The sequence below is a fragment of the Cavia porcellus genome, unplaced genomic scaffold, assembly GCF_034190915.1.
Source record: "Cavia porcellus strain 051 isolate PalLab524CR breed Dunkin Hartley unplaced genomic scaffold, mCavPor4.1 scaffold_12, whole genome shotgun sequence".
Taxonomy (NCBI): Eukaryota; Metazoa; Chordata; class Mammalia; order Rodentia; family Caviidae; genus Cavia; species Cavia porcellus.
The window spans coordinates 33,781,746-33,807,643 of NW_026947495.1; the positions used below are offsets into that span (position 1 = coordinate 33,781,746).

Sequence of the window (25,898 nt, forward strand, 5' to 3'; positions counted from 1 at the left end):
ATATTTAAGTCTGTTATGCCATTATTTTATCTGCCTTCAGAAAAATGACAAAGATAGAAACTAACTTTTTATCTGCCACAGGTTGCACATAGGCCTTAATGAATATCATTTTCTTCTACCATTCATACACATATATGTTTAATACCGTAAATTATCTAATGTTTGTTTAATTTAGGTATAGATAAATTTATTCAATAGTTTTCTAGCTGTTCTTTGCCAGAGTGTAGAGCTGACATGGAAAGAAACCAGATTGCTTTTTAGATGATCCCTAATGAAGTACCTTAACAACATTGATTGCATATTCAGAGTGGCCTCTGCAAACAGTGACCACTTGTGAGCTGAGGGGAGCCCTTACTCATTTAAGGAATCCAAGGATTATGGAAACACATCAGCCAGAGGATTTTTGATGCTGACATTTACTGACTGCAGAGTTGTTTTCAAATATAAACTTTTCCTGAAAGGGATTATTTATTTGAAAAACAGTCAAAACATTAACATGTCTTAAAGAAGAAACCTTCCCGAGTGCTGCATAGCAAGGGACTCTGATGTAGAAGTGAAGTGATCAGGCCTGATGGTCAGGTCGTCCTCAGTAGAGGAAGAAGAGTCCTACTTGAGTCCCATGGATGTAATTCCTTCTGGGTCTTTCCAGCAAGTAGCACATCTCTCTTCTCAAACTGAACTATTTGGACATAACTTATCAGTATCTGAAAACAAACCTGCCAGGTGTCTGCAGACATGGAATGTGCTCTGCTGATTTTTGGGGTTTTTTTGGGTGTGGGGAGTAGGGTGGAGGGGGTGAGTGAAAGTAGCAGAGACACAGAATCTCTCAAAATGACAAATTGCAACTACAGATTAGTCTCAAGGCCATGGTTATTCTTGTATATGATGTATTGACATTTCTATTTATGATAGCCTTTATCTATTTATGAATTTAACCAAGTGTTCTTTGATAGCTGACAGCATTCTGTGCATTTACAAATCTATTGCATATTGTGACCTGTTTCTGATTTTAAGAAAGATACTAAAGCATAAATTTATGGCTTCATATGATTCTGGAAACAGCCTTGAATGATGAGCAGTCATGTGTCAGAGCTGATAGAGAGGACAATCAAAAAGAAACATTTTAAAGTGAAAGGGAGTCACATTTAATGAGCACTTACTATAGGTATATTTATGTACACTGAAACACTTTTTATAAAACTTTCATGAGATGTACAATTTGTCTGTATTTTTAAGGAAAGAACTTGGAAGCATCAAGAGCTCAACTAACTTGCCCAAAATCACACAACAGAGCAAAAATTCTGACCCAGTTCATTCGGACTCCTGGATGATATACCGCTTCTCTCATTTATAATGTCCATTTGAAATATGTGTAGATTTGCATTCATTTGTGAGGTTCAAATGTACCTGCAGAGGGTCTCTTCCCAAAGGAAATAAAAGCTGTTTAAATATATTAATCAAACAATTTTTGTCATACCTCAGATTGATTCCTCAACCCCAAGTTTTGAAATTAAAAAGAATGGCCTCAAAGATTTGTATTCTGTGGTTGGGTATACTGCAACAAATAGTACTCTGAAGATTCTTGTTCCTCCTATAAATAATAACTATCTCTAAATTTTCAAATGACTGTGATACAGAATGTGTACACTAAAAAAAAGCAAGAGAACTGCTTTATTATGAATACAACACTTGCTGATAGTGACTACTGAGTTTTTCATACAGTGTACATTACATATTCTGGAATAACTTAAAGATGGGGAACAGCTGTGGTACTGATGACCTTCTTAAAACAAAAGGATACAGTTGTCCTTCAAGAATTGCAAATAAATGGGATAAATAGTAACCCCATTCAGTAGTTACTGGGAGACCCTAGTCTTGTTTTCCTCTGGTGAACCTACATAACATAGCACAGTCTGTTTTGAAATATGATTTAATATGTGGCTATAATAAGTTAAAAAAAATAAAGGCATAGATGATAACGCCAGAAAAGTGTCCAGAAGTCAGCAGGTCCAAGGCTCTTCACTGAGCAGACCTCTTTCTAACATCATATAACTTTCTCATGTCTCTTCTCTGAAAGGCACTCAGCTGTAAATGCCGCGTTTAGTAGCACCATTTCACAGAGACAAACTCAAATGTAACTGTCATAAACTGGATCTTGAAAAATGTGCCCTCAAAACCACGCGTAGGAGAAAACTATAAAGCCACATTCTTATCATAACATTGAAAACTATTTCACGTCATGTAGGAGATGTTACTTCTCTAAGTGGTAGGAATTGTTTTTGAAGAAACTGATTTATGACACATTTGGTATAGTTTGAGAAAATGGGGGGTAGGTACGTGAGAAGTGGGCATGAAACAGTTTTATGAGCAGTGCTGGGTGGTGAAAAGGAACCAGCCTGGGAGAACTTAGTATATGTTGTGTGTTCTCAGCTGAGGGACTGGAGAAACTATTTGGATGTAGATGAAACTCAAATGGAGGTATTTCCTATCTTGAGTAAATACAAGACTAAATCATAAAAGAATGAGCCTATGGATACATTTAAATAAAAATAAAATTTATAGTTTATTATTTCTGAAATGATTTTGAGTAAATCTCTTAGTATATGATTTACTTAAGAGCTTCTTCAATTCTCCACACAGAAAAAAGTCCCTTTCCCCACTCCAGTCATAGAGTTAAAAAGTGAGAGATATCTGAAAGTTTTCTCAGACTTTCAATGCTTCACGATAATGAGAAACCATATGCCGGAAGAGAAATATTAATAGAAAATGCTGTCTTTCAGATGCTCACTGAGTCAATTGAAGACAGTTGACACATCTTTAGTAAGCTGTGTATGATTCTTAGCTCATTAACTACTCCTGTATTATTTATGCTGCTTCCAATTCCTAATATGACACATCAATAAACCAGATCTGAAAAGGTGTCATTTCGATTTGAATGTATCCAATTGTATTTTTAGATGTTCCTCCACTTAGAAGTGTTTGTGTTATTTCCTGATTTTATAAGCTATGGAAGATCTGTATGGGAAAACATAGCTTTCCTATAATCTTCTAAGAAGATTTTGACCTGATTAGGTTGTTTAAAAAAATGTTCCTCCATGTACAGTTTTCCCCTCCAGAACTTCAGGATAACTTAGCTACCAATGCACATGTGTTACTCTGTTTGTCTGATTCCGCAAATAGAAAGAGAAAGAAAACCATTTCTGTAAGATTCTTCCCATACACTCTTTCTCATAAGCAGACTAAGGATCCACTATATATTTTATAAAGGTTCTTAAATGTAACTGCTCATCAATTACCATAGTAATTGTGTCTATCAACTAACAACAACTCAAGCCAAAAATTAGCAACTACGTTTTAATATTCGCTGCAACCAGATAGTATAAGTTCTAGACATAAAAGATGAACTAGAACCAGCATGACCTTCACAAAAGGCAGGAGGGAAATTTATAGAGTAGTCTTTGCTAGTAATTGCTGTAGGTATAATACACACTCTTCTGTTTATTACGTAAAATTAGTGTCATGGATTATTCAAAGAGAATAAGAAACATGTCCAAGGGCATGTAGTTTATAAAAGTTGTTATGGAATTCAAACTAAGTTCCTTCTACTTTAGTTCTCGCTCTTGTCTTCTATTCATTCACCAGCTCTTTTTTTCATTCATTAACTCTACTACCTCCCAGTATGAAGCTGTTTAGCTTTATAGGCAAATTCCCTACTTAATGGTAGAGAATTACAGATATTCAAGCAATGGAAAGATTACATGAAATGCTGTGTAACTAGAATGTTCTAAGTGTGATGGAACATAGTAGAAGAATTAGCTCTCTAGGAAAGCTCACAATTTTCCTTCCTAGTGGTTTAACAGATTTGCTAATATTTTGATTGCTGCTCAGCACCATAGAAATAACCTTGACATTCGAGTATGCTGCTAAGCAATGCTCAACCTTCTTTGATCTACTCTTACTGGAGCATTTGTTCCCTAAAACTAAGGTTTGCTGATGAGGTCATTAAAATCACTCTCACTCACTGTCTGTCAAGCTTAATTTAGTCCTACTCTAGAAGCCTGATGTTAGCCATTCTCTTTTGGGGGGATGCTAACATTAACCTGATTACTACTACAGTCAGAAACTTCAGTGAATTAAGGAGGTCTCTTTTTGCCCCCACATCTCTTCTCTCTTCCACTTTCCAGTGCATTCTTCATTGCTTAAAGCAAATGATTCCCCAGGTTCTCAAGTAAAATGCACTATTAGCATCACATATCATTTCATAACATATCATATGTGTGTAAATATATGTGTTTATACATCATTGTTGTGGACAGTGCCTTCAGATAAAGTTGTAAGGCCTTCAGCATTCCTGGTGGCTCCATCCTGGTTGTATGATATCAATTTCATTCTCACCTCTCCTGACTTTTTAAGTATTTTTTTTTTCTGAATTTCTGGTAGGCCCTAGTCCCCAACTCGTCCTGTTAAGCATTACATTGTCTTATCATCATTAAGCAATGAGCAAGCTTATTGCTGCTTGGCAAAAAAGACCACATCTGGTGTAGGCTATGATGTTGTAACTTTTTTTTTCTCTTTCTCTTTCCTTTTGTTTCGTTCATTTGCAGTTGTCCAAGCCATATTATGTTGGAACTCTTCTAAGAATAACTGCAATTTTGAAAGCTTTGACTGTAGGAGGCATTATTTATAGACCTTTGTGGTTTTAAGAGGAAAAAGAAAATCTTCCAAGCAGAGTTCTACTAGGAAGACTGCCCTCACCCCACTTTAGCCAAATACCATCTTCAGCAGGATATTTTCCTATAATTCCTTACAAAAAGTTTCTTTTGAAAACATCGTATTAAAGAAACTCCCTGTTTCTAAACTAACTCTTTCTTACCCACTGTATAAAGTTTATATACATATTAACAGATTATGGATTTGTTTTTTAGAAGTACAACTTTTTAGGTATTATGTTGGGCCTTAGTATCAGAGACCCATCTTCAAAGGCTTTGGCAAATAAAGGATCATTTTCTGGTCACAGAAATCCAAGTCTCTTTGCTCCACAAATCTGAGATGCTCCTTCTAATAGTGTGTTGCACTTTTTGTAGCCTCAATTATGAATATAATTTCATAATACAACCATTCCACCAAATTCTAAGAAGGAAAAAGGAAAAAAGATAGGACTCAGGAGCTAAATTAGTTATATTCTGAACATAACCAGAAGTCCTCCCTAAAACTCTGACAGATGAGTCAGACATGGTCATATGGCCACTCAAGCTCCAAAAGAGGCTGTACATTGCCATTTCCTTTATATGGCAGGATTCTCTGTCCAAGGAGGACAACACCAGGTGTTGGGTGGGCATCTCTTTTCCATATTATTTTCCTAGATTTCATTTTTCCAAGAAATCTCCTTTTGGACTCCTGAGAAGCTATGTGCTTGAAGTTAAACATAAAATACCAAAAGGAAGAATCTCTAAATCCATGTGCATAAAAGTGTTCAATTAAATAAATAATTATACTTGTACATGCTAGAGGCCTAGTTAAAACTAGAGTAAGAGCAATTTCCTAGGACAATAAGTAACTCAGTTGTTATTTTGCCACTCAGACAAAGGGGAACATAAGAGAAGCAATTGAGTTTTGAGAGAAATTCTCAAACCAATGAGAAATGAAAGAACTTTGAACAACTTCTAAAGTATATAACTATATACTTTATGGTTAAAAAAGTGTATAACCATATATTATGCTTGTTAGCTTTTAGAGTTTTGCATTCTCTTATTTTATAGTGAAAACAAAATGCATTTGGGAGAAAAGTTAGCACAGAAGTAATTTTTAAAAGTGCTTCACTTTTCCACAAAGTCAAACAAGCAATAGAATATTTAGAATCAAATATATATGTATCAAACTACACTATTTATCCTTGTGTAACATCAGCACAAAACTGCAGCTTAATTGAGGGCTTTTGTTTTTTGTTTTTCTGTTTTGTTTTGTTTTGTTTTATTTCTTTTTTGTTTTTGGGGATTGAACTCGTGACCCACAGTCCTGAAGAGTATGAAATAAGTTTAACTAGGCAAAACTCAAGATATTGGCAGGCCTCAATTTCTGGAAACTCTGTGTCCTTTGTTTTCTAGCTTTCAGACTCTTGCCATTTCTTAACTGATACACACAGTGTATGGCCCTTCTCTTGTACCTCTATTGTCACATCACCTCTATAGAACCCTCACAGTCCTGGTAAGGACCTTTGTGATTACTATAGACCCACTAAGATAGTCCAGAAAAGTTTCCCAATCTCATTCCCTAAGTTTATCGCATCTGCAAAGTCTTCTTTGCTATGTGAAATAACATAGTCACAGTTTCCAGGGATTAGGACATGACATCTTTGGAAGAATTATTTACCCTATCATCCTGGTAAAATAGAATATTGAAAAAGCACATCAATGTCTGATCTTCACAGAATGATGTCAGAGTTAATTATTACTGCTTTCATGTCACCTTGGTCTAATTTAGAGTCAAAATAAGGAAAGTTGATACTAACTAAGTGGAGAACATATTTTCTCTTCTACTGTTTATTAGTACTTTTAATTGCTAAGCCTTAGTCTAAAATTTTCCTAAGAATAGTCTCCCATATGCCTGTGAAATCTTATTCTTGTATAACCTTCTTTTTTATTTATTTTCAGAAAAACAAGACAACAAGGCAAGGATTGAAACTATAAAGTGTCTTGTACAAAAACTCCCTCCACCAAATCGTGACACCATGAAAGTTCTTTTTGGACATCTCACTAAGTAAGTTATGAGGGCTCCTGGGTCTGTCAAATTGCAGTCTTTTCCAAATGAGCAACCTTTCACTTTAAATCTCTAAGACAAGAGTTTCCAAATAGAGCCATCTCGTAATTTTCTATATAGCTGTAAGTCTTCTTCCACCAGAAGCCAGAAAATGTAGACATCTACAACGTGAGACCCTACAATAGGAGCTTCTGGGAGACTTTTTCCTGGCTTTTTCAAGAAGCAGGTTTTGTTATAACAAGCAGATTTTTGTTGACTTTCAAAGCCATCATCTAAGATGGTTCATCTTGAGTTTGTTGTCTAATACCGTAGAAAGAGTATGAAATGATTCAGACGTGAGTTCAGAGCCCAGCTTCACTGTGTTCTGAAGTGTGCTAAGCTTGATGTAATACAGTTTTCATATCTGTACACTGTTGGTTCGGGTTGACAAAGTGTTAATCAGGTTAACAACTAAGGGGAGTATTCCAAGTAGAGAGGGGCAAGTATAAAAACCCAAAGACTAAAAGAGTACTCGTTAGGCCAGGGAAGCTCTTTTTTTTTTTTTTTTTTTTTTTTTTTTTTCCGTTTTCGTTTTCGTTTTTATCGGTACCAGGGATCAAACTCACGACTGTCTGCTTGCAAGGCAGGCGCTTATGCCACTGAGCTAAATCCCCAGCCCCAGGAGGCTTTTAACTAGTAAAGAGAGAGTGAAGATAGCACCTAAGGTTCTAGACATTAAGCCAGTGTCAGATCACATGGGGCTGTCACTGGCCAGTGAGAAATCTAGATTTCATCATGTTCACATGTCTCATGACCTTTATTCTTGTTGCATGACTTTCTCTATTCTCTAAATACAAGGAAGAACTACGGAAAAGTACTAAAATGAGGGACTGGAAAAGATTACTCTGACTGCTGAGTAGAAAACACGCTGAAAATGTGATGGTGAAGTGATTTATTAGCAGGAAATTTTACTGGTCGAGGTAGCAAATAGTAGTGGGTTGTGCGCAGCCCTCAGAAGTGAGTGAACATTTCATGGAAGCAGATCACATTCACAGGAGAGCGAGCTGAAATAGCAGTTTTGCATTTGAGATTGTTTTTAATCACCTTAGTCACCTCTTCCTCAGGATGAGTCATTTCTACACATTACTCAACAAATCCATTACATGATTTTTAATGGTGAGTGTAATACATGCAATTACATAAAAAATAAACAATAGCGATGCATATACATCAAAAGTAAAATTTATGTACTAGTCATTCCTAGGTTGTTGAGCCAAAAGGACTAACTTGTTTTAATATATCCTTCCAGACCTGTTTCTAAATGCATGCAAACATATATGCGCATGGTCATTTCCAATGCTAAAGAACTCCTACTAAATATTATTCTTTAACTACTTTACCTTCTATTTTATTCAATAGGCTTGCCTTGCTCATTTTAATGATCATAATATCTCATGGTATAGGTACTCTGTAACCTTTTAAACTAGTCACTGCAGTTGATAATTTGTTTTAATCTAATGCATTGTTTTAGTTTTCCTCTTACTTACCTTTACCAAAGAGCATCGCCTCAAAACTGAGACCATCTCTTACTGGTGGATTATTCCTCTGTGTTATGTCCACACTAGCTACAGTAAGCAAGCCCAGGTTTCAATGAAAGGATTTGGGGTCTTAGAGAAATGGTAAAAGATATAGAGTCAAACCCTGTTCTCCACTTACTCTTACTGTGATCTCAGGCAAGCGAGATGGGATTAAATAGTATCATCCGTATCTTGTGGTTATGAACATTAAATGAGATAATGCATATAAAATGTCTGGCATGACATAAGCATTTCTTCAATGCTAATGCATCTCCCTCTGGATTCCTACACACCGTGAAAGAAGTTTCAAATTACAAGTAAATACTGAAGTTATTTCAGTAACTGTAACTGGACAAAGCCATAAAACAAGTGGAAAAATATAGCCTTTAACGTTATATAATACCTCATCTTAGCACTCTGAAGAAATCCATTACTCTGCCTCACTTGTTCCTTGTTTTTTCAAGTGAAAGAATAGCTATAAAATGAAAAAAACTGAGAGCCAAATAACCTTCCAAACACACACACACACACACACACACACACACATGCGCAGAGCTATACAGTGAGAACCTATCAGGTACAAACCTTCAAAATGTGAACTTGCATTTGACCATTTTCTTTTTCACAATGTCTATTACACATTTTGGACCTTATTTAAAAATGAGAATAAGAACTAGGGAGGGGAGAGGGAAAACGGAGGAAGGGAAAAGGAAAAAGAATGAGAAAAGAAGGAAAAATAGAAACAAAGCTTTTGTGAATAAGGAGGGAAGAAGGGTTCGAGAGAGGGTAGGTGAATGCGGGGAAAAAAGAACAATCAAGATATATCATGCACAGGTACAAATTCCCAGTGATGAATGTGATCATTTTATATATCCAAAATGTACCAATAAATAACTAATTAAAAATGAACTTTTCGTGTCCATTACACACAGTCCCTGATGTTAATTAATTCTAGTAATTAATTAATTAATTAATTCATGTTTCTTATACCAAAATGAATTTCCTAACTTTGAGAGAATTCTCATTTAACATGATAGAGGTGAGAATAGATTTCGAGAACTAAAATTTAAAATCACAATATTCTATATCATCTCGTAAGATTCTTAATATTTATCATTATAAATGAGGAAAAAAAGCTACCAAGCTTTCTTGGGTGGTGTCACTGTATTTTACCTTGTATCAATTTATAAACTGAATTTAATTATGAACAGTATATGCATATGATTATATCTTGTTAAGCAATTTCTGCTAAGTTTTTGATAAACAGCCAGTCGTGGCATGTCATCAAAGCTTGAGAAGACTAAATAAGAAGATTGTTTAGCTAGAATTTAAATATATTCATGTTTGAAAGAATCATTAGAATGTTTTCCTTAGTCTTGATACATTTGGTAGTTCTTCAGAAAATCTGCCGTCAACACTTGTATGTAATGTTTATTCCAAATTGTTTCAAATATATATATTTTGAAGTTTGTTTAGTGAGGGTCAGGAAATGTAATGAAGTGCAAAAAATTCCACTTGACCTGTGTACTCTACAGTCAACAGAATAAAACTCCATTTTTGCCAAGCTCTGAGTTAAACATTCCTCTCAGAATAGAACAATTATCAACAAGGACAACTTCATACAACACAGTTGGACTAGAAGATGGGTTTTAAGTCCTGTACACAAAAGCCAGAGCTTTTAAGGATAAGATTGTACAACAGTTGAATAGGCTAAGTATTATAAATGCCCAGAGTCCTAATTCTTAATCAGTCTCAAGGTCAAGTTCTATGTTTCCACTATCCTACTTGAGACCAGTAATTCCAAATAAGTTCTCATCTCAAAATGCTAGTAATTTAAATCGATATTTATGTCTACTTTTAAAAATTGAAATTAGACTGCTAGGCCTTGGAAGGCCTGTAGTACCTTCTAAATCATCAAATAAATGGGAAGTTCTAGCTATATAAAATGTGTGTCTACTGTATTTTCTTACAGCCTACTTTGGAAAGGCAAGAAGGCAGAGAAAAGAGTTTGTAGAAAATAAGTAATATGCTGATGGATAATAGATAAAAGTTGAAAGCCAGATAAAGGAGTTGAATAAGAAAGAAGGAAACACTAAAACTTACTGTTCTTAAAGCAGTATCTATCAACAGCATGAAGAGTGAAAGAGATTAGGAAGAAAGAAACCCAGGAGACCTCATAGAAATTGGAGTGATGGAAAATGAACACTAAGAAATTCTTTACATTTTGAGATTTCTCAAGGGCAGTGATCTAATCATTTTTATTTCTTTAATTTCTGTATTCCCCATATCCAGTTAGCCATAGAGATGTCTGAAATTTCAGTGCTATATAAATGAAAATTCTCTGAGCAATAAAAAACCAAAAGATGCTATTGTTTAGGAAAATTTTCTTTCTCTTTTTCTAAGTGTGGGTAGAGAGACAGAAAGATGAGACTATAGAAAATTAATGAAATAGGCTAATACTATTTTGGCATACATGTGCTTTTAAAATGTCTTCTGTGTGCTGCTATTGAGGTATTTGTAAGCATATTTAGGAGAACCATTATAGGCAATATATCTCAAGAATAAAGGCATCTATGTTTTGAATGAATAATCTTAGTCTTTCTAGAAAGGAAAAGTCTGTTCGGATTGTACTATTTATGGTAAGATTATTGCCCTAGTAGAAACTTGGATAATATGAATGTCCAGGTATAGGAGAAGAGTTATGTGCACCATCATAGGCTACACTGACTTAGTGACATGTAGCTCACTCATAAGTTTGGTGGAAATGTATGTTAACATGACTAAAATCAGGGATATAATATTTTACCTTCTCAGAATATAATTCTAAGTATGTGGAAAAATTGTACATATGGAAAGATTGTAAAAACATTTGCTCCAAAGTTAACATTTCTCTTACTGAATTTTTGAATGACAAGCAGTTTCTCATGTGCTTCCTTCCCACCCCTAACTACAGTATAGAAGGAGACAGTGAAGTTAAGAGAATAAAAAGAATAGACTTCAAAGTTAGGCAGACTTGAATGTGAGTCTTGGATCTTCCACTTAATGGAAGTCTTGGCCAGTGTTAAGCTTCCATTTTCTCATCTGTGCAATGGAGATCGTAATGGAACCTATGTATTCCTTTAGTAAGGAATAGATGAATAATGCTTTCAAAAAGGCATTTATAGTACCTAACGCATATAGGTACTAAGTAAACTTTATGCATCTATAGGTATATTTTATAGTAATATAAATATAAAATTAGTGAAATAAATATGGGAAGAATTGATAACATGACAGAGTGAGATGATTTACTGTCAAATTTCCTGGTTTCTAGCAGTCTTTACCCCACCTCTAAATCTTTTTCCAAAACTTGAGTTTTCCTTACTGCACTGCCTCAGCTTATTTCAGAGTGCCAGGAAGGCCAATTCCATCTTAGAGAAGCTTTACAGCACCCTAAACTTGTTTCTGACTCCAACTCTGTTTCGTCACAACTCGCTACCAACCCAGCTAGGACACTATTCCATGTCCTTGAGTCCGGTTCTTTTCATATTCCAGATTCTGGTTTGCTGGCATCATGACTACCTTATCCCGGGGCAGATGTAAGGATGCTGGAGCTGACACAAGGCTTCCTTTGCCTCTTATCAAAAACCAACCCTGTTACAGAAGTTTCATGGGGACAGTTCTCTTGCTTTGCTATCTAACATATCAGCATAATTCTCACAATAAGACTATTCTGCCATGCAGAAAACAAAAGATTGACTTAGATACTTCAGAAGTGATGTTTTTATGTCAAACGAGGTTATATGCCAACATCTTAAGTTTAAAAAGAGGCATATCTCACACAATGGCATGAACATCGTGCTTATAAATCAAAGGGCGATGAGATATTTTGCAGGTGGTAGGGCCCTACCTTAAGTCTCACTTACTAGTGTAAACAACTCAATGAACTATATACCCACTCAGGTCTGGCATGGTCCTTTTGAAGTACAGAACTGGAATCTCTGTTGCCATTACTATTAGTAAAGTATTTGAACTATTGCTGAAGTCTTTTTTCCACATTTTTACTTTCCAAGATAAAAATAACACATGATAATTACAGAAAATTTAGAAAATAAATACTAAACTTTTTCCACAGAGTGAAATTGAACTACTTAGCCAGATTTACTTTGTGGTGTGATTTGGGAAACCAAAACAATCTCAAGCTTTTAAAAAAGGAGAACACAAAAAGAATACTCAATTTCTATGAACATATACATTATTTAGAGAGAGTAAAAATGATTTACAAATGCGTGGCCTTTAAAGATGACTTACAGTACTAGGAGTGTAGCTCAGTGGCAAGGCACAGTATACACATGATGCCCAGTGTTTGATCTGATTGATAGATAGAGATAGATAGATAGATAGATAGATAGATAGATAGATAGGCAGGCAGGCAGATAGCACTTATGAAATAATAGCATGCATGAATTTTTAAAATAGGCTTCAAAAATATATGTGCTATATTTTAGGTAGTTGTAAGAGAGTTATATGTTGGAAAATAAGTTTAAAATTCCTTTTCTGTATTGACTAAGAAAATCAGCCAGCTGTTCATAGAATTCCAAGGTGAAAAAATGATATGGCTGAATAGACAAATCTCATGGAAGCATGCCAGTCGAATGCCTCATTGAAAGGAGAAACAGTTGAGTTGTGGCTATTTTGCGAGAGTAAGCCGATATTTAAAGCTTCTCTGTGGTCTTCATGGATATTAAGTAAAATATTCTACAAAAGCATGTCAGAGGCAGCTTAAATGATGATGATCTAGAAATATAAGAGCTGGGTAAGGAACCAATCACCGTCAAATAATTCATCCACTCTGTCTTTAAAATGGCACTGTGGGCATCTTGACTGGAGGGATGCAGATGAGGCATGGTTAAAGTATGAACGTCAAAGCCCAAAAGACCTCACCCTTTTCTCGGTCAGCAAGAGCAGTGGTGGGTGAGGCTCTCAGCTGCCAATCCAAGCCTCTGAATGCTCAGGTCTGGTGTGCTTTGGAGCAGGGTGTGTTTTTCTGCTCTGTCTTCTGGCACTGTACTCTTTTTCTGTACACTTTGGTCTTTCACCCAACCACAATACCTGATATCCAAAGACTTGAAAACCATGGGTGTTTTTACTGGAAATTGAGAGATGTGTGCAAATTGTTATTCATTCTCATTCTTGTTGTCTCTCTCTCTCTCTCTCTCTCTCTCTCTCTCTCTCTCTCTCTCTCTCTTTTTCTCCCTCTCACTTCCTTTTTCCCCCTAAGGGATGAGGGTTGCAATTTGTTTGAAACAAGCCAGAAGCTTAATAGCTCCTTTGCTTGTGTGTTTGAAATGACACCCTCATCACTTTGAAGAGCTAATGTACTTCCTATGAGCCTGAAATTCCTCAACTGGACTCTTGTGGCAGAATTTGGCCTGATAGTTAAGAAAATTAATTACTCTGATCACAAGGGTGAAGCAATAGTTCCCAACTCCCCATAGTAATCATTAAAATGTCATCTACTAAGGAGACATCTTGGCACAGGATTTATAAGGTCTGTGAGCTGGGGACTAAGGTTCAATGATCCTTCTCGTGGTGAATCCTTGTTTCAGGAGAAGGCTTTGGGAGATAAGATTTTAAGACTAGAGTGAAACTATTACTTTAGATCTTTAGATTTCGCATTTGAATGGTAACATTTACCACTGAATCACAGAAAGCGAAACAAAACAAAACTTAAGTAACTACTGTCCCATCTATTATTGTCTTCTTTATCTTTAGTGAAGCTCCACTTCCTTGGGATATTTCTTTCATAAGAGGTAAATTTTTCAGGTTGCCTTACCCTTCTGCACTGTGAATCTTGACCTAATGGAAAAAATTGGGGATTTGGAATTGGAAGACATAGGCTCAAGTCCTAACCTCAGCCCTTAGAAAGTAGACAACATTGAGAAAGTCTTTTAAAATGTCCAAACATTCCTTCTGATCATGTATAAAATAAGTCAAATAAATTCACATTTGTGAAAATGTGTTAACTGTAAAAGTCCTACAGACTAGTTTCTACGGGAAGTTTTATGTCAGCTGTATTCCAGGCCTAGAGAAGATCAGGACTTAGCCAAGTGTGGCTCTTTGACCATATGCAGACTGCCTTCTTTTTTGTCAATAAAGTTTTATTAGGGTGCACACACACACACACACACACATACACATCTTTTTTTTATATATTCCTTGTGAATGCTTGTATACTACAATGGTAAGTGCAAGATACAGCAAACTGAACAAGAACTTACACTACCTGAGCTTATAATAAAAATTTTGTGACCTTCTCAACTCAATGTTAGAGGCATGAAGCACCAAGGAAAACCCAAAATTTAACTTAGAGAAGGCAAAAAATAATACACGGGTTACCTTTAAAGATGTCAGTTTGGCAGATAGGGTTTCTCCTATAAGCAGAGACTACAGTTGTCACATGGTATCTAAAGAGAACTGGTTCTAGGGCCTTCTCTTCATGGACACACTCCCATGGTTATCAAAAGGCCCAAATTTCCTGTATATAGTGATATAATTTTATATATAATCTAGAACACCTTTTTGTATACTTTAATTGTTCTCTAGATTACTTGCAATGTGATATGGAAATAGTGGTTATACTGTGATATAGAAATAGTGGTCACACTGTAATATTTAGGAAATACAAGAAGAAAAACTGTATGTACTTAGCACAGATCAAAAACTTGAATACTCTACTGACCAGCATTTGGTTCAATCTTCCAATATGGAGCCCACACATAGAGAGGCTGACTGTATTGCATACATGTCAGGAAAACTATTGTGTGATAAAGAAATGGCAGGTCTTCTGAAATGATCAGCAAATAAGGAAGCATAAAGACCCAGGCAGATATATGTCTGCAGTGTTATAGACAAGGTAAGTTGTCAGGAAGTTTTGTGCCTTGCAAAGGACTTGAATTTTTTTTTTTTTTTTTTCTGTAGACATCAGGAAAATCACTGAAGGATCTGAAATGGGAAACAAAAGTGATAAATTTGTATTTATGAAGATCTGTGAGTGTTGTAGTCAGGGGTTGCACGGAGAACAATTACATACAGGACACATCATTTATAGTATTATTTATAATGATCACCAAAGAGTCAAATACAAAGAAAGTGTAGGAAATCTGTCCACAACACTAAAGAGCTAGAAAATCCAGTCAAGGGCCTGGATCCTATGGCAATAACCTTCATGCATTCAGCTGAAGAACTAGGGCCATGACAATGACTCATACAAGTCTATCTTGTGAAATTGTGCTGGGAAGGCCCAAAGGTCAGTGATGGAAGCTAGAAAGTCTGTGCCAGCAGGGTGAAGGATCTGTGCCAGTAGGTTGAGGGATCTGCAGTACAGCTGAGAGGAAATGCTCAAAATAAAGACTAGGGCTCCCCCAAAAAGTACCACAGCCACCCTTGGTGACAACAAGGTCTCTAGATCCTCCATCAATGAGAACAGCCGAGTTTATATCAGGAAGCCAGGACAAACTTCTCCAGGAGATTGAACAGCACACATCTTCCCCTCCAGAGCCAGGAAGTGATGCTCAAAGTAAGAACCAGAGCTCCCCCCAAGGGGAACCAGAGCTATTCTCAGCAACAAGGTCCCAAGCCCCTCTGATAATAACAGCCAAGTTCTTATCAGGGAGGCCAGCATGGCACCTCCTCCAGGAGACCAACAACTCCAAAAGAACAACATTAGGAGAACCCATAATGTTTCTCTCTTCCTCTCCACATCTCCTTCTTTATGCTGGCAGCTGTCCTCAAGTGTGCCATCCATGCTCAGCACCACACTGATTCAGTTCAGCTGGTGTTTAACTTGACCACCAGTTACCAATCCACTAAAGCAAGTAAACAGGCGAGCTCCCAAGAGGCCTATATAACAGCCCACACTAGATATCCCAAACTAAATGAGTGGTGAGAATCAGGAAAATGGATGAACTCAGGATGTACTGTGAGGGGAGAGTGTACAGGACAAACAGTGCACACAAGGGAGGGAGAGGAAGGAGCTTTTAATGGCTTACAGGTTTTGAATTAGCTCAGAGAGTGATGCCTATAACTCAGGCACAGAAAAGGACCACATTTGCAGGGATGGCATATCACACTCTCAGAACAAAATGTAACTTATTCATTATTTATATTTCATTAATAAAGTCTGACAAAGGATAAGAAACATATACTGGAAGTACAAGAAAGTTGAGATCTAGCTATAAGTTTGAGAGCTTCCAGGGACATAGCTCAGTGGCACAGTGCCTATCTGGCAGGTGTGAGGTCCTGAGTTCGATTCCTAGAATCAAAAATTAAATAAAAATTTGAGATCTTCCAGTTTAAAGATGGTAGTGAGATAAGATCGTCATACTAATCAACTTTGTCATCACTAAGACACAATACCAGCCACCCACAATTTAAAGGAAGAGAAACTTAAAGGGCCAGAGAAGGACTAATAAGGGACCAACCATATATAATACCTAATATCATGCCTCTATGACCTACCTGGTGGCATGTTCTACTGATTTGCTAGGCCTTTTTTAATCCTATGTAGTTGACATATCAGTATGAGTAACAACAAGGGATAATGTGAGGAGAGTTAAGAATAAATCCCTAAGCACTTCTAAAGTTGAAGAGGTGGTCAGAGGAAGATACCACAAAGCATTCTGAAGCGGCAGGAATACTGTTAGAGAAATATGTAGCAAGTACATAAATATCGTGTTTTGTGATTAAAACAATTCTATCAGAAAGGAGGCCTAAAAAAATTCTCATTATAATAGGACCCTGGGAGATTTCTAGCTATACCAGTTACTATTCTTGTATGAATTCTTCTGTTTTTAGCATTCAATATATGTTGTAGAATAAACCAAATCACATGACTTCATTAAATAATATAATGATAATATAACAGTGAATAAATGGGTTCCAGGTAAAATCAACATAAGCTTGGAATGTTAGGCACTTAATGTTTGTGACTATGGGAATGTTTCATTTTGAGGATACTGATAATAAATCTGATCTTTCTTTTTTCATTATGAGGAAAAGAAGAGCAGTTCTCCTATAATTATTAGAGGTCAATATAACAGGAAGGCTCCACGTTAATGGCACACAAGCACAATAAACTAAAGAGGCTTAGGGACCACTAGTCAGAATACCTGTGAGTACCCATCAGTAACTTGGAATCTGTTTGAGCAGTTATCTCTGCACGGTAAGATTGTCAGTATTTGTGTTTTCTTGATTATTTAAAATTAGTAATGAGTCTTAGAATACAAAACTTATTTTTACATCTTTTGTCATCTTATCACCACTAAACAAAAGGACCTCTAGTACTAAATCAGCTCCAGTGTTTTAATTTATCATTTGTGCCAAATCCAGTAAAATTTCATGCTCTCCTAATTACTTAGTATCAATTGAAGAAAAAATAAAAATACATTAAATTAAATAAAGAAAAAGAAAAGCATTTTGATTACAAAAGCTTGCCCTCTCCTTTCAAATGTGCAAAGAAATGTGGTTCCCCTGCTTATAGAGCAGAGACACACAGCAGACTTCAAAGTGGAAGGGGAAAAAATCAACCAGACCTCAAGTCACCTGATTTCCAGTCCTCTCAACCACACTTAGCTTTCTTGCCAATACCAATACTCGATGTGTTTTCTGGGAAGAAGGAATAGTAACACAAAGGGTGAGGAGGATAAGTCAACTGTGATAGAGGAACAGGCCCATCTCTGAAATTCCCATTTTTATTGAGTATCATCCCAGCTTGTAAAATCAAACCACCTAATTATCCTAACCAACTAGTAAATTCTCATGTTCATGTTAAAGGTTTTCTATAAGAGTATCTGCCTCCACCCTTTTCTTTATTACATTGCTTTTCATTTTAAAAGCACTGTAGGAAGTTTCATCTTTAAAGGTTCTTTCTAAAAACAAACTCCTGGTCAGCTGTGTGTGCAGGCGTGCAAGTATTTGCACACTTAGAAAAAGCATTTTTTTTGAAGGTAGGGAAGACTCTGCCTTTTGCCACCTTTTTTCTTTAAATGGAAAGCACTGAACCCAGATGCCCAGCCACGGAAGACATTCTTCCAGAAGTAGCATCTGGCTTCCTGGCAAGCCCTTCCGGCAAGTTGTTCGGGGAGTGTGCTGTTGTCTCTGGATCTGTCACGTGCATCAGATACCATGGCCTCTCTGGCTGGCATGTCCAGGCAGCTGCCAATTCCTTCTGCTTCACCTTTCATTCTGAGAAACTAGTGCCCTCATTTTCATGTCTTACTGGACTTGTTTTTCTTCCTACTGTCCATAAGAATTCCAGGACAAGCCTTATACCTCATAGCTTTCTGCCTATCAACTTCATCTCCAGCTCCCTGTCTTTTGAACCCAAGTGAGCTCCTCAGCCAGTTAATCCTACATTAAAGCAGGTTACTTTTATTAATATTCCTTTGCCACTTTTTATCAGCAAAGCTCCTTGTAAACTATGGGCTTGTTCCCTGAAAAGAAAAACACAACATTCCATCCGAGTAATTCATTCCAGTCTGTGTACAACACATGAAAGTATTCTTGACATTTGTGTATTATTTAGTTAAGTTATATTGGCTCCCCACATCCTTGTCACACCAGGAACAAAAGAACATCCGAGGACTAGAAAAGACAAGACGACACTGCATTTTGTCAAGGCAGTAAGGCATTTACAAATAGCATTCACTTTAGCAAACTAAATTCTTTAAAAGTAGCTTCTTTTCTTTTACCTGTTAATGTTTTCTCTAATTGTGAAGGATTTTGTGGGGTTTTTATGGATAATTGTTAAGAACACGGAGTCCAATGGTAGCCCACGCAACAGGAAGCAATGACAAGGTGCTGACAAGTCCAGCAGCAGTACCCAGAATGCAGAGGAGAAAGCAGAAATTAGAGCTGCAGGGTGACATCCAGGAATAGTTAACACAGGGTAGCTGCAAATTTCCATGTTGCTGGGCTTTTCTCCTTATGCAAGAAAAAGTGTAGCTTATATATGATATTTCAGATCTCAAGATTGTCATGTATAAGCTGAGAAAAGACTGACTTTAGCAATGGAAAAGAGAGAATATCAGCAATAAATAATAATCTGTGGTCAAGAACAGGCTCTCCTCACATTTGACTTTGGAATATTTTATAACTAAATCATGAGCTTAATTTGAAGTCTCTGGGGACACAAAAAAGGAGTTCAAGGGCTGCTTGGGTCAGGTCACTGGCAAAAATCATCTATATAACCATGGATGCCAATTAAAGACAAGAGTTTGAGTCAACATTTTTGATCTGTAGTTTCTTCCCAGGATCATTTATTAATATGAAACAAGTAATTTAACAATATATGCAGCATTCATAAGCTTTATACTAAATACTGGCCTTTATACAGAAACTCTTGTGTATCATTTCTAATAATCTCATCTCTTCTGGAACCTACACATATTCTTCGTAAATAAGCTATTCTCCTGATCTTTTGCCCTGTCTGTCTTTGCTTTTCTTCCCAGTGTCATCATCCTCAAATTCTTTCTCTTGTCCTTCACTCTGAAAACTTTTCTCAAGTTCAGAGCACTAACACCCTAACTATACATCCATCCATTTATTATGAAACAAATGCATAAACTATCAAGTATTTATTATGTGATAGATGCTGAGCTGGACCTGAAGACAGTTTTACCAGGAAAATAATAAACCCCTTGAGTGTGGAGACCTTGTTCAACTATGATACCAACCTCTCTGCCTAAATCTGGGAATAGTTCATCACGCCATCCCATTCTCAGTCCCACTTTTGTGGTTCTCACATTCCTTTCTTCTAAACGGGGTTATAGAAACCAGCCTGTCTTTTACAGACCACCCCTTAGACTGAGTAAACTCCTACTCATCTTCCCTGTTAGGGGAGCAGGCAAAACATTTTGAGATAAAACCTTTGCAAGATTAAATACAACAGAGGTGCTGATATTCTGGCACTGAGATCATTTTCATTTTCTGCTTCCTGTGAATTGGAATACATACCCCTGTCAATTTTATTCATTTACTTGTTTATTTCATTCACTGATTTTCAATTTGTCTTATTGTGTTTAGAATAAGAAAAAAAGGAATTACTCTAAAGGAATTTTTCCCAGTGAATTCATGTCTCTCTGTTCTTGGACATCAAAGCAGAACAAATTTGCTCACATAGTAAAAAGCCATGCAAAGTGACACCTTACCCAAATCTGAACTTTTTTCTCTTTGAACTTATTGTAGCAATCATTTTACATCTCAGAAAAATTCACCTCCTGAGCACATCTTTTTTCTGGTGAGAAAACAATTCTGTCTTGCTCAATCATCTTCTCCTCCCTTCTTTGTAATGTCCAGCTGCCATTCCAATCCTGGAAGCATTTCTCTGGTACTGACCTTGAGTCATCAAAAGGGATTTCATTCCCTCTCTCTCCTGATGCCTTATTTCCTGTTTAGGCAGACATCCCCCACAGAGATAGTGAGGCACTTTACTGGTAGTCTACCTACTCCATTGTACTTTTCTAACTAGTGAGGAAAGAAAAATAAGATGCATATCCGGTTCTCTCTGACCTCATCCTCCTTTTGCATCATATTGAAGATATCAATTCGTGGTGTGCCAAGTTCTTAAAGCAATTCTTACTTCCCTAGCAATCCCTGGGATTTACTCTCCTTCTTGAAGGGAATTTACGAAGGCCTATTTTGTGCACCACCTCATTACGTTCTTTCTATTCTCTCCACGCCTCCCCTACACGCACACCTATAACAAGCGAGGTAAGTCTAGAAGCAGGTGGCTACATAGAGAACGAGTGGGTGTGAAGAAAGAGATGACCGGAGGGAGGTGTTCTGCTCATCCCGAGCACTGCCACCTGAAAAACAGCAGCTAATTAGCTGTCTATAGCCACACAATGTAGCAGTTTAGTACAAGAAGTGAACAATATTTTACCTAATTGAAACTACAGAGCAGACTTAGGTAGGCTGAATGCAGTTACACAGATTGGAAGTCAGCCAGGACACCAAGGTTAACAATCCCTTCTCACAAAAATCACCACGGGAACTTTAATGACCACAAGTGGTGAGGGCTGCCATCCTGCATCCCATTCTAGAAACTCACCTATCACAGCCCGGCTCCCTCAGAAGGGCTTAATGGTGTCAAGGGAAAAAGAGTGCCCCCTATCGACACATATATGGCTGTACCATGTGACAAATTCATTATACTAAGGAAGCAAACTTTGTTTTCTGTTTTCTTTTTTCTTTTTTTATATTAGTACACATTTGCAGTGCATAAGATGACATTTATCTATGATAAGGATACTGTTACTGGTTTGGGCAACCACATTTTCACAAACCAGCCCTGCAGGTAAAGAGCTCTGTATGATCACTGAAAGAAGAGGCCGGGCAAAAAGAAAGATGACTTTAAAATAAGATTTGGCAAGCAGAATTATCACACTGGTTTCATTTGTTCTTGGGTCTAAATGAGTCAGAAACACGGAGAACCCAGAATAAAACTCCAATCTAAAACCCACTCCTAGAAGGGCTTTCACTAAGAAAGAGGGGAAGAGGCATAATTCATTCAGTCTGAATGTGTTTCGTGAACGAGAGACCTACTCCAAACCGTACGTTTTCTCCTCGTTGGTTAGCACTGCAGTAGAGGGATGCCTGCAATCCTCTCTTATAACCTCTATGAACCAAAATTGTCTGGATTTTAAGAAAATCAAGAAAAGAACGCAAACTGCACATCTTCAAAACTTAACCCAAGGGCAGTAATGCAAGTAATAATTTTCCTTGTAAGCTTTATAAAATGAAACCAGAGTTGCAAAAACATCAGGGAATGGCCCGTGTTTAAGCTTATATTATGCGAGCACGGTTATTGCTGTGTACTACTGAGACTTTTGGGATAAAGCCTGAATATACCATTAAAGACTCCTAATTGTTGACTGGATTAATGATTATATTCTTTATTTAGTTATTTCTTGAGTGCTTTTTTACAGATACCTACATATTTTGTGACTTCTTAATGATAGAATCCATTTTAGTTGTTTGAGATAAAACATGCACACATATATACACATACTTAAAGAACAAGACCTAGTTAACCCCTGATAGGAACAGTATGGTTTCCTCCATTTATACATACTATAAACATACTATAAGCTAGAAATGGCTGGTTTCATTGTACACTTATCCTTATATAGACCCTGTAGCTTCAAAAATGCTATTATTTGTCAGTGATACAGAAATTTAGGATATCTTTCGAACATATCGCTTGAAATGTTCAGTTATCTAAAACTGACATGGCACAGTCAATACCTACACAAGAAGAATGTTAAGAAAACTCAACAGGGGTCTTTGGGCTCCCTGTTTTGTGTTCCATACCCTACTAGAAAAAGTGGAAAAGACAAAAAAAATATATAAAATAAGAAGTCTAAGGATCTGCCTTTACAAAGTACCAATCCAATTTGGAATAAGTCACTTTTTAAAAAGAGTAAAAGATAATTTACTGTTGAATGGTACAGGTAGCTTATGAATCCACTGAAAGAAAAGGGATTCAAATACTTGAGGAGACTCCAGTAAAAGGTAGAGATGAGGTTTGGCTTTGAAGCATGGGTGAGATTTGGGAAATAGAGGAATGTTCCAGAAGATGACACTGGAAAAGATGACATGAGCCAAGATGGGCTATGGTAGGACGTGAAAGAAGGAGAGATGGCAGTACAGAGGAGAGCCAGGATATGGGTGGTGGTGGTCGGCTTAGGAACCGAGGCAGGTTATTGAACAGTTAAAGAATATAAGCTCTGCTTTTGTGCTTGTGTTAAGTGTCTCAAACAATTAATGCAATGATCATATATAAAGCAGACCTAGATATGAAGTGTCTAGAGGAAGAGGCAAGGGAAAAACTGGAAGGCCAGCCCTCACTCAGACTAACTAGAAAGCAGTTGTTCCAGTACTGGCTGTGGAGTCCTTGGGAAGAGAGATATACCTAGAGGTACAGGTTAGTATGTCAGCAATATTTTCTTGGGTTTTTTTTTACATGATGTGTGAGGGCTTTGAAAGAGTTTCTAATAGTTCCATGGTACCCAGTTTGGAGACTGCAGAGAGTGGTCATGCTGTCAGTCATACTTGCCTATGGGCTCTTAATGAGCACCATTAAGATATGTATGTATGTATAAATAGATATGTCAGATCTGTTCTAGAAATTTATCATAGATCACCAAAGTTAACAAAAATCACCTTGCCCTCATGGAGGTTAAATGAAACATAAACCATGTAACATGAACAAATAACTACAACAAATCAACACTCTTAACAAGGACATGTTACAGAATCCTGGAAAGTGACAGCTGCTAAGGAGCCAACAAAGTGGGGCAGAGGAAAAGGATTCACTGGAGCAGAGAAAGAAGAGTAATCCCACTGTAGAATGCTGTGTAAGAAAAATAAGGTCACTGAAGTAGACCTTAGAGACTTTTAGGAAGCAGGGCATGAGTGACTAGGGCAGCAGAAGCCGATGCAGTGCCAACATCTGAGACTTGGCTGTGGGAGATCCAGCAAAAACGAAGGTAAGGAAGGGCAGGAGAGAAAGACTGGATCATATATGACAGTAGTAACTATCATGAGGATTCAGTCTTTCCCTCAAGTTGAAAAGAAATGCAGTAAGGAAGCCAGTTGCAGAATCGTGAACAGCAGTGACATGAGCTGACTTCAGTTTTTCATAGATTCTTGTGCTGAGAGTTCATTCTGGGACAGAAGTGGTGGATATAGGAAAAGCAGTTTGAAAACTACTTCAGTCATCCACTTATCAATCTAATTAGAAAAACTTATTTGCAAGTGCAAAGTACTTCATGCATTTGACTCTGACAGGTGGAGAGATTCTGAAAGACTTGCTGCAGGAAGAACTTGACTGTGGGTAGCTGCCAGGACACTTTTAGACATGTCATTTCATCACTCAACCATTTCTTTATCATCTTTAGCACAGGATTCCTAACTTACCTTTATTCATGCGTGTGCTCATGTATGTATGTGAAGTCTAACGTAAGCCAAGAATATGTACAGTCAGCCCTCCATTATCTATGTTGCACATGCAAAGATTTAATAAAAATATTGAAAGCAATAACATCTATGTTGAATATGTTCAGACTTTCCTTGCCATTATTAGCTACACTACACTTGATAACTATTGAAGTAGTATTTGCACTGAATTAGATAGTGCAAGTCAACTTCTGATCATCTAAAGAATAGAGATACATCTGGGTAAATTCTTGCAAATACTGTGCAGTTGTATATAAGAAACTTGAGCATCTTAGAACCAATCCACCAGAGTTATTCAGGGATATTTATACTGTTATTGGAGTTTAATGTGACTCAAAATTCCAGCAGACTCCAGCGCAAACATTTGAGCTTGCACTAAGTTCAGGACACAGAGCAGAAAGAGTACTGTACACAGAACCAGAACACTGGAGTTTGCATTCTTGGTTTATGACTCTGACTATGTCATCTTGGGTAGCACTTCTTCTTGAAGGCTTGGTTTCCTTACTTATGTGAAAGGACACTGTAATGCCTATTACTCAAAAAAACTTCTATGAAATTCACAACTCCCTATGAATATAAGCCTATTTTACACTTTATTTAGGTATTTTAGTGCCTCCCCTCAGGCTTCTATTGCAACCACAGAATGTTCTATTCTTTCTGCTATAAAATTGTTATCAGTCCCCATGTGTAGGTTAACCTTAATTCTTTGAAGACAGAAATCACTGCTTTTGTATTCTATAATGACTTGTGTAACTAGTAGAGATTAAAGCAGTAGTAGGTATTTAAGGTATCATTTTAGCAAGTGTAAGTTAAAGGATGATATTAAAGCAGGAAACATAGATTTGAGAATTAGCTTTTAAGAGTAAATATCTCAAACCACAAATGTGGATGCATTCACTAAGGTAATTCAGAATCTGAAAGGAATTAAACTCAACTTAGGACAAGCACAGCAAGAATGTCTAATTAGCAAAGCAGAAAGAATTAAAAAGTAAGCAGATAAGTCAGAATCATCATCAATATTATAAAATCTTGAAGAGTATCATCAAATACTACTATTCAAGATAACTTCCTCTCCAAAAGGGTTCAAACAAATTTCAATTAGCTGCCATTTTACCAGTCAGGAATGTCTAATAACCATTCATTTATCTAATAACCACACTCTAGCACAGAGATAACTCAAGATCCTAATGAAAGCTTCAAGATTCCAAAGTTACTTGTGAATTATCAAAGGATGATAATTTGATGTCAGTTGTAATTTTAATATTAATTGTGTTGTTTGATTACTGCTAGTCCATACATGATAATAAATGTTTTTAACCAGAACATTTGCTTAATCAGAACCTTCTATACCCCCATCTAAGTCAAAGAAGTTTTGCTAGCAATGTGGAAAAAATTGAATACAAGAGCATTTTCCCCCAGTCTGTTCCTTAAGTACATACTCACAAGCCAGTCTTGCAACATACCTAGCCAATAATCTCTATATCTTCCCAAAGCCCAGTGTGTGTCTTTTTAACTGACATGTTGAAATTCACCTGCAAACATCAAAAATTTGCCAAGACGAATTATGGTCTGTGGAGAAGGCATCAT

General features: G+C 36.8%; 1 protein-coding gene across 2 annotated transcripts in view; it reads left to right on the forward strand.

The window, feature by feature from the left end:
• Positions 1 to 25,898, forward strand: part of Arhgap15 (Rho GTPase activating protein 15) — a 591,921-nt gene that overhangs the window by 524,152 nt on the left and 41,871 nt on the right. For both annotated transcript variants that reach the window (XM_003478711.3, XM_063259030.1), the window contains exon 13: positions 6,651 to 6,756. In XM_003478711.3, the coding sequence (XP_003478759.1) occupies positions 6,651 to 6,756 (106 nt within the window). The remainder of the gene's footprint in view (positions 1 to 6,650; positions 6,757 to 25,898) is intronic.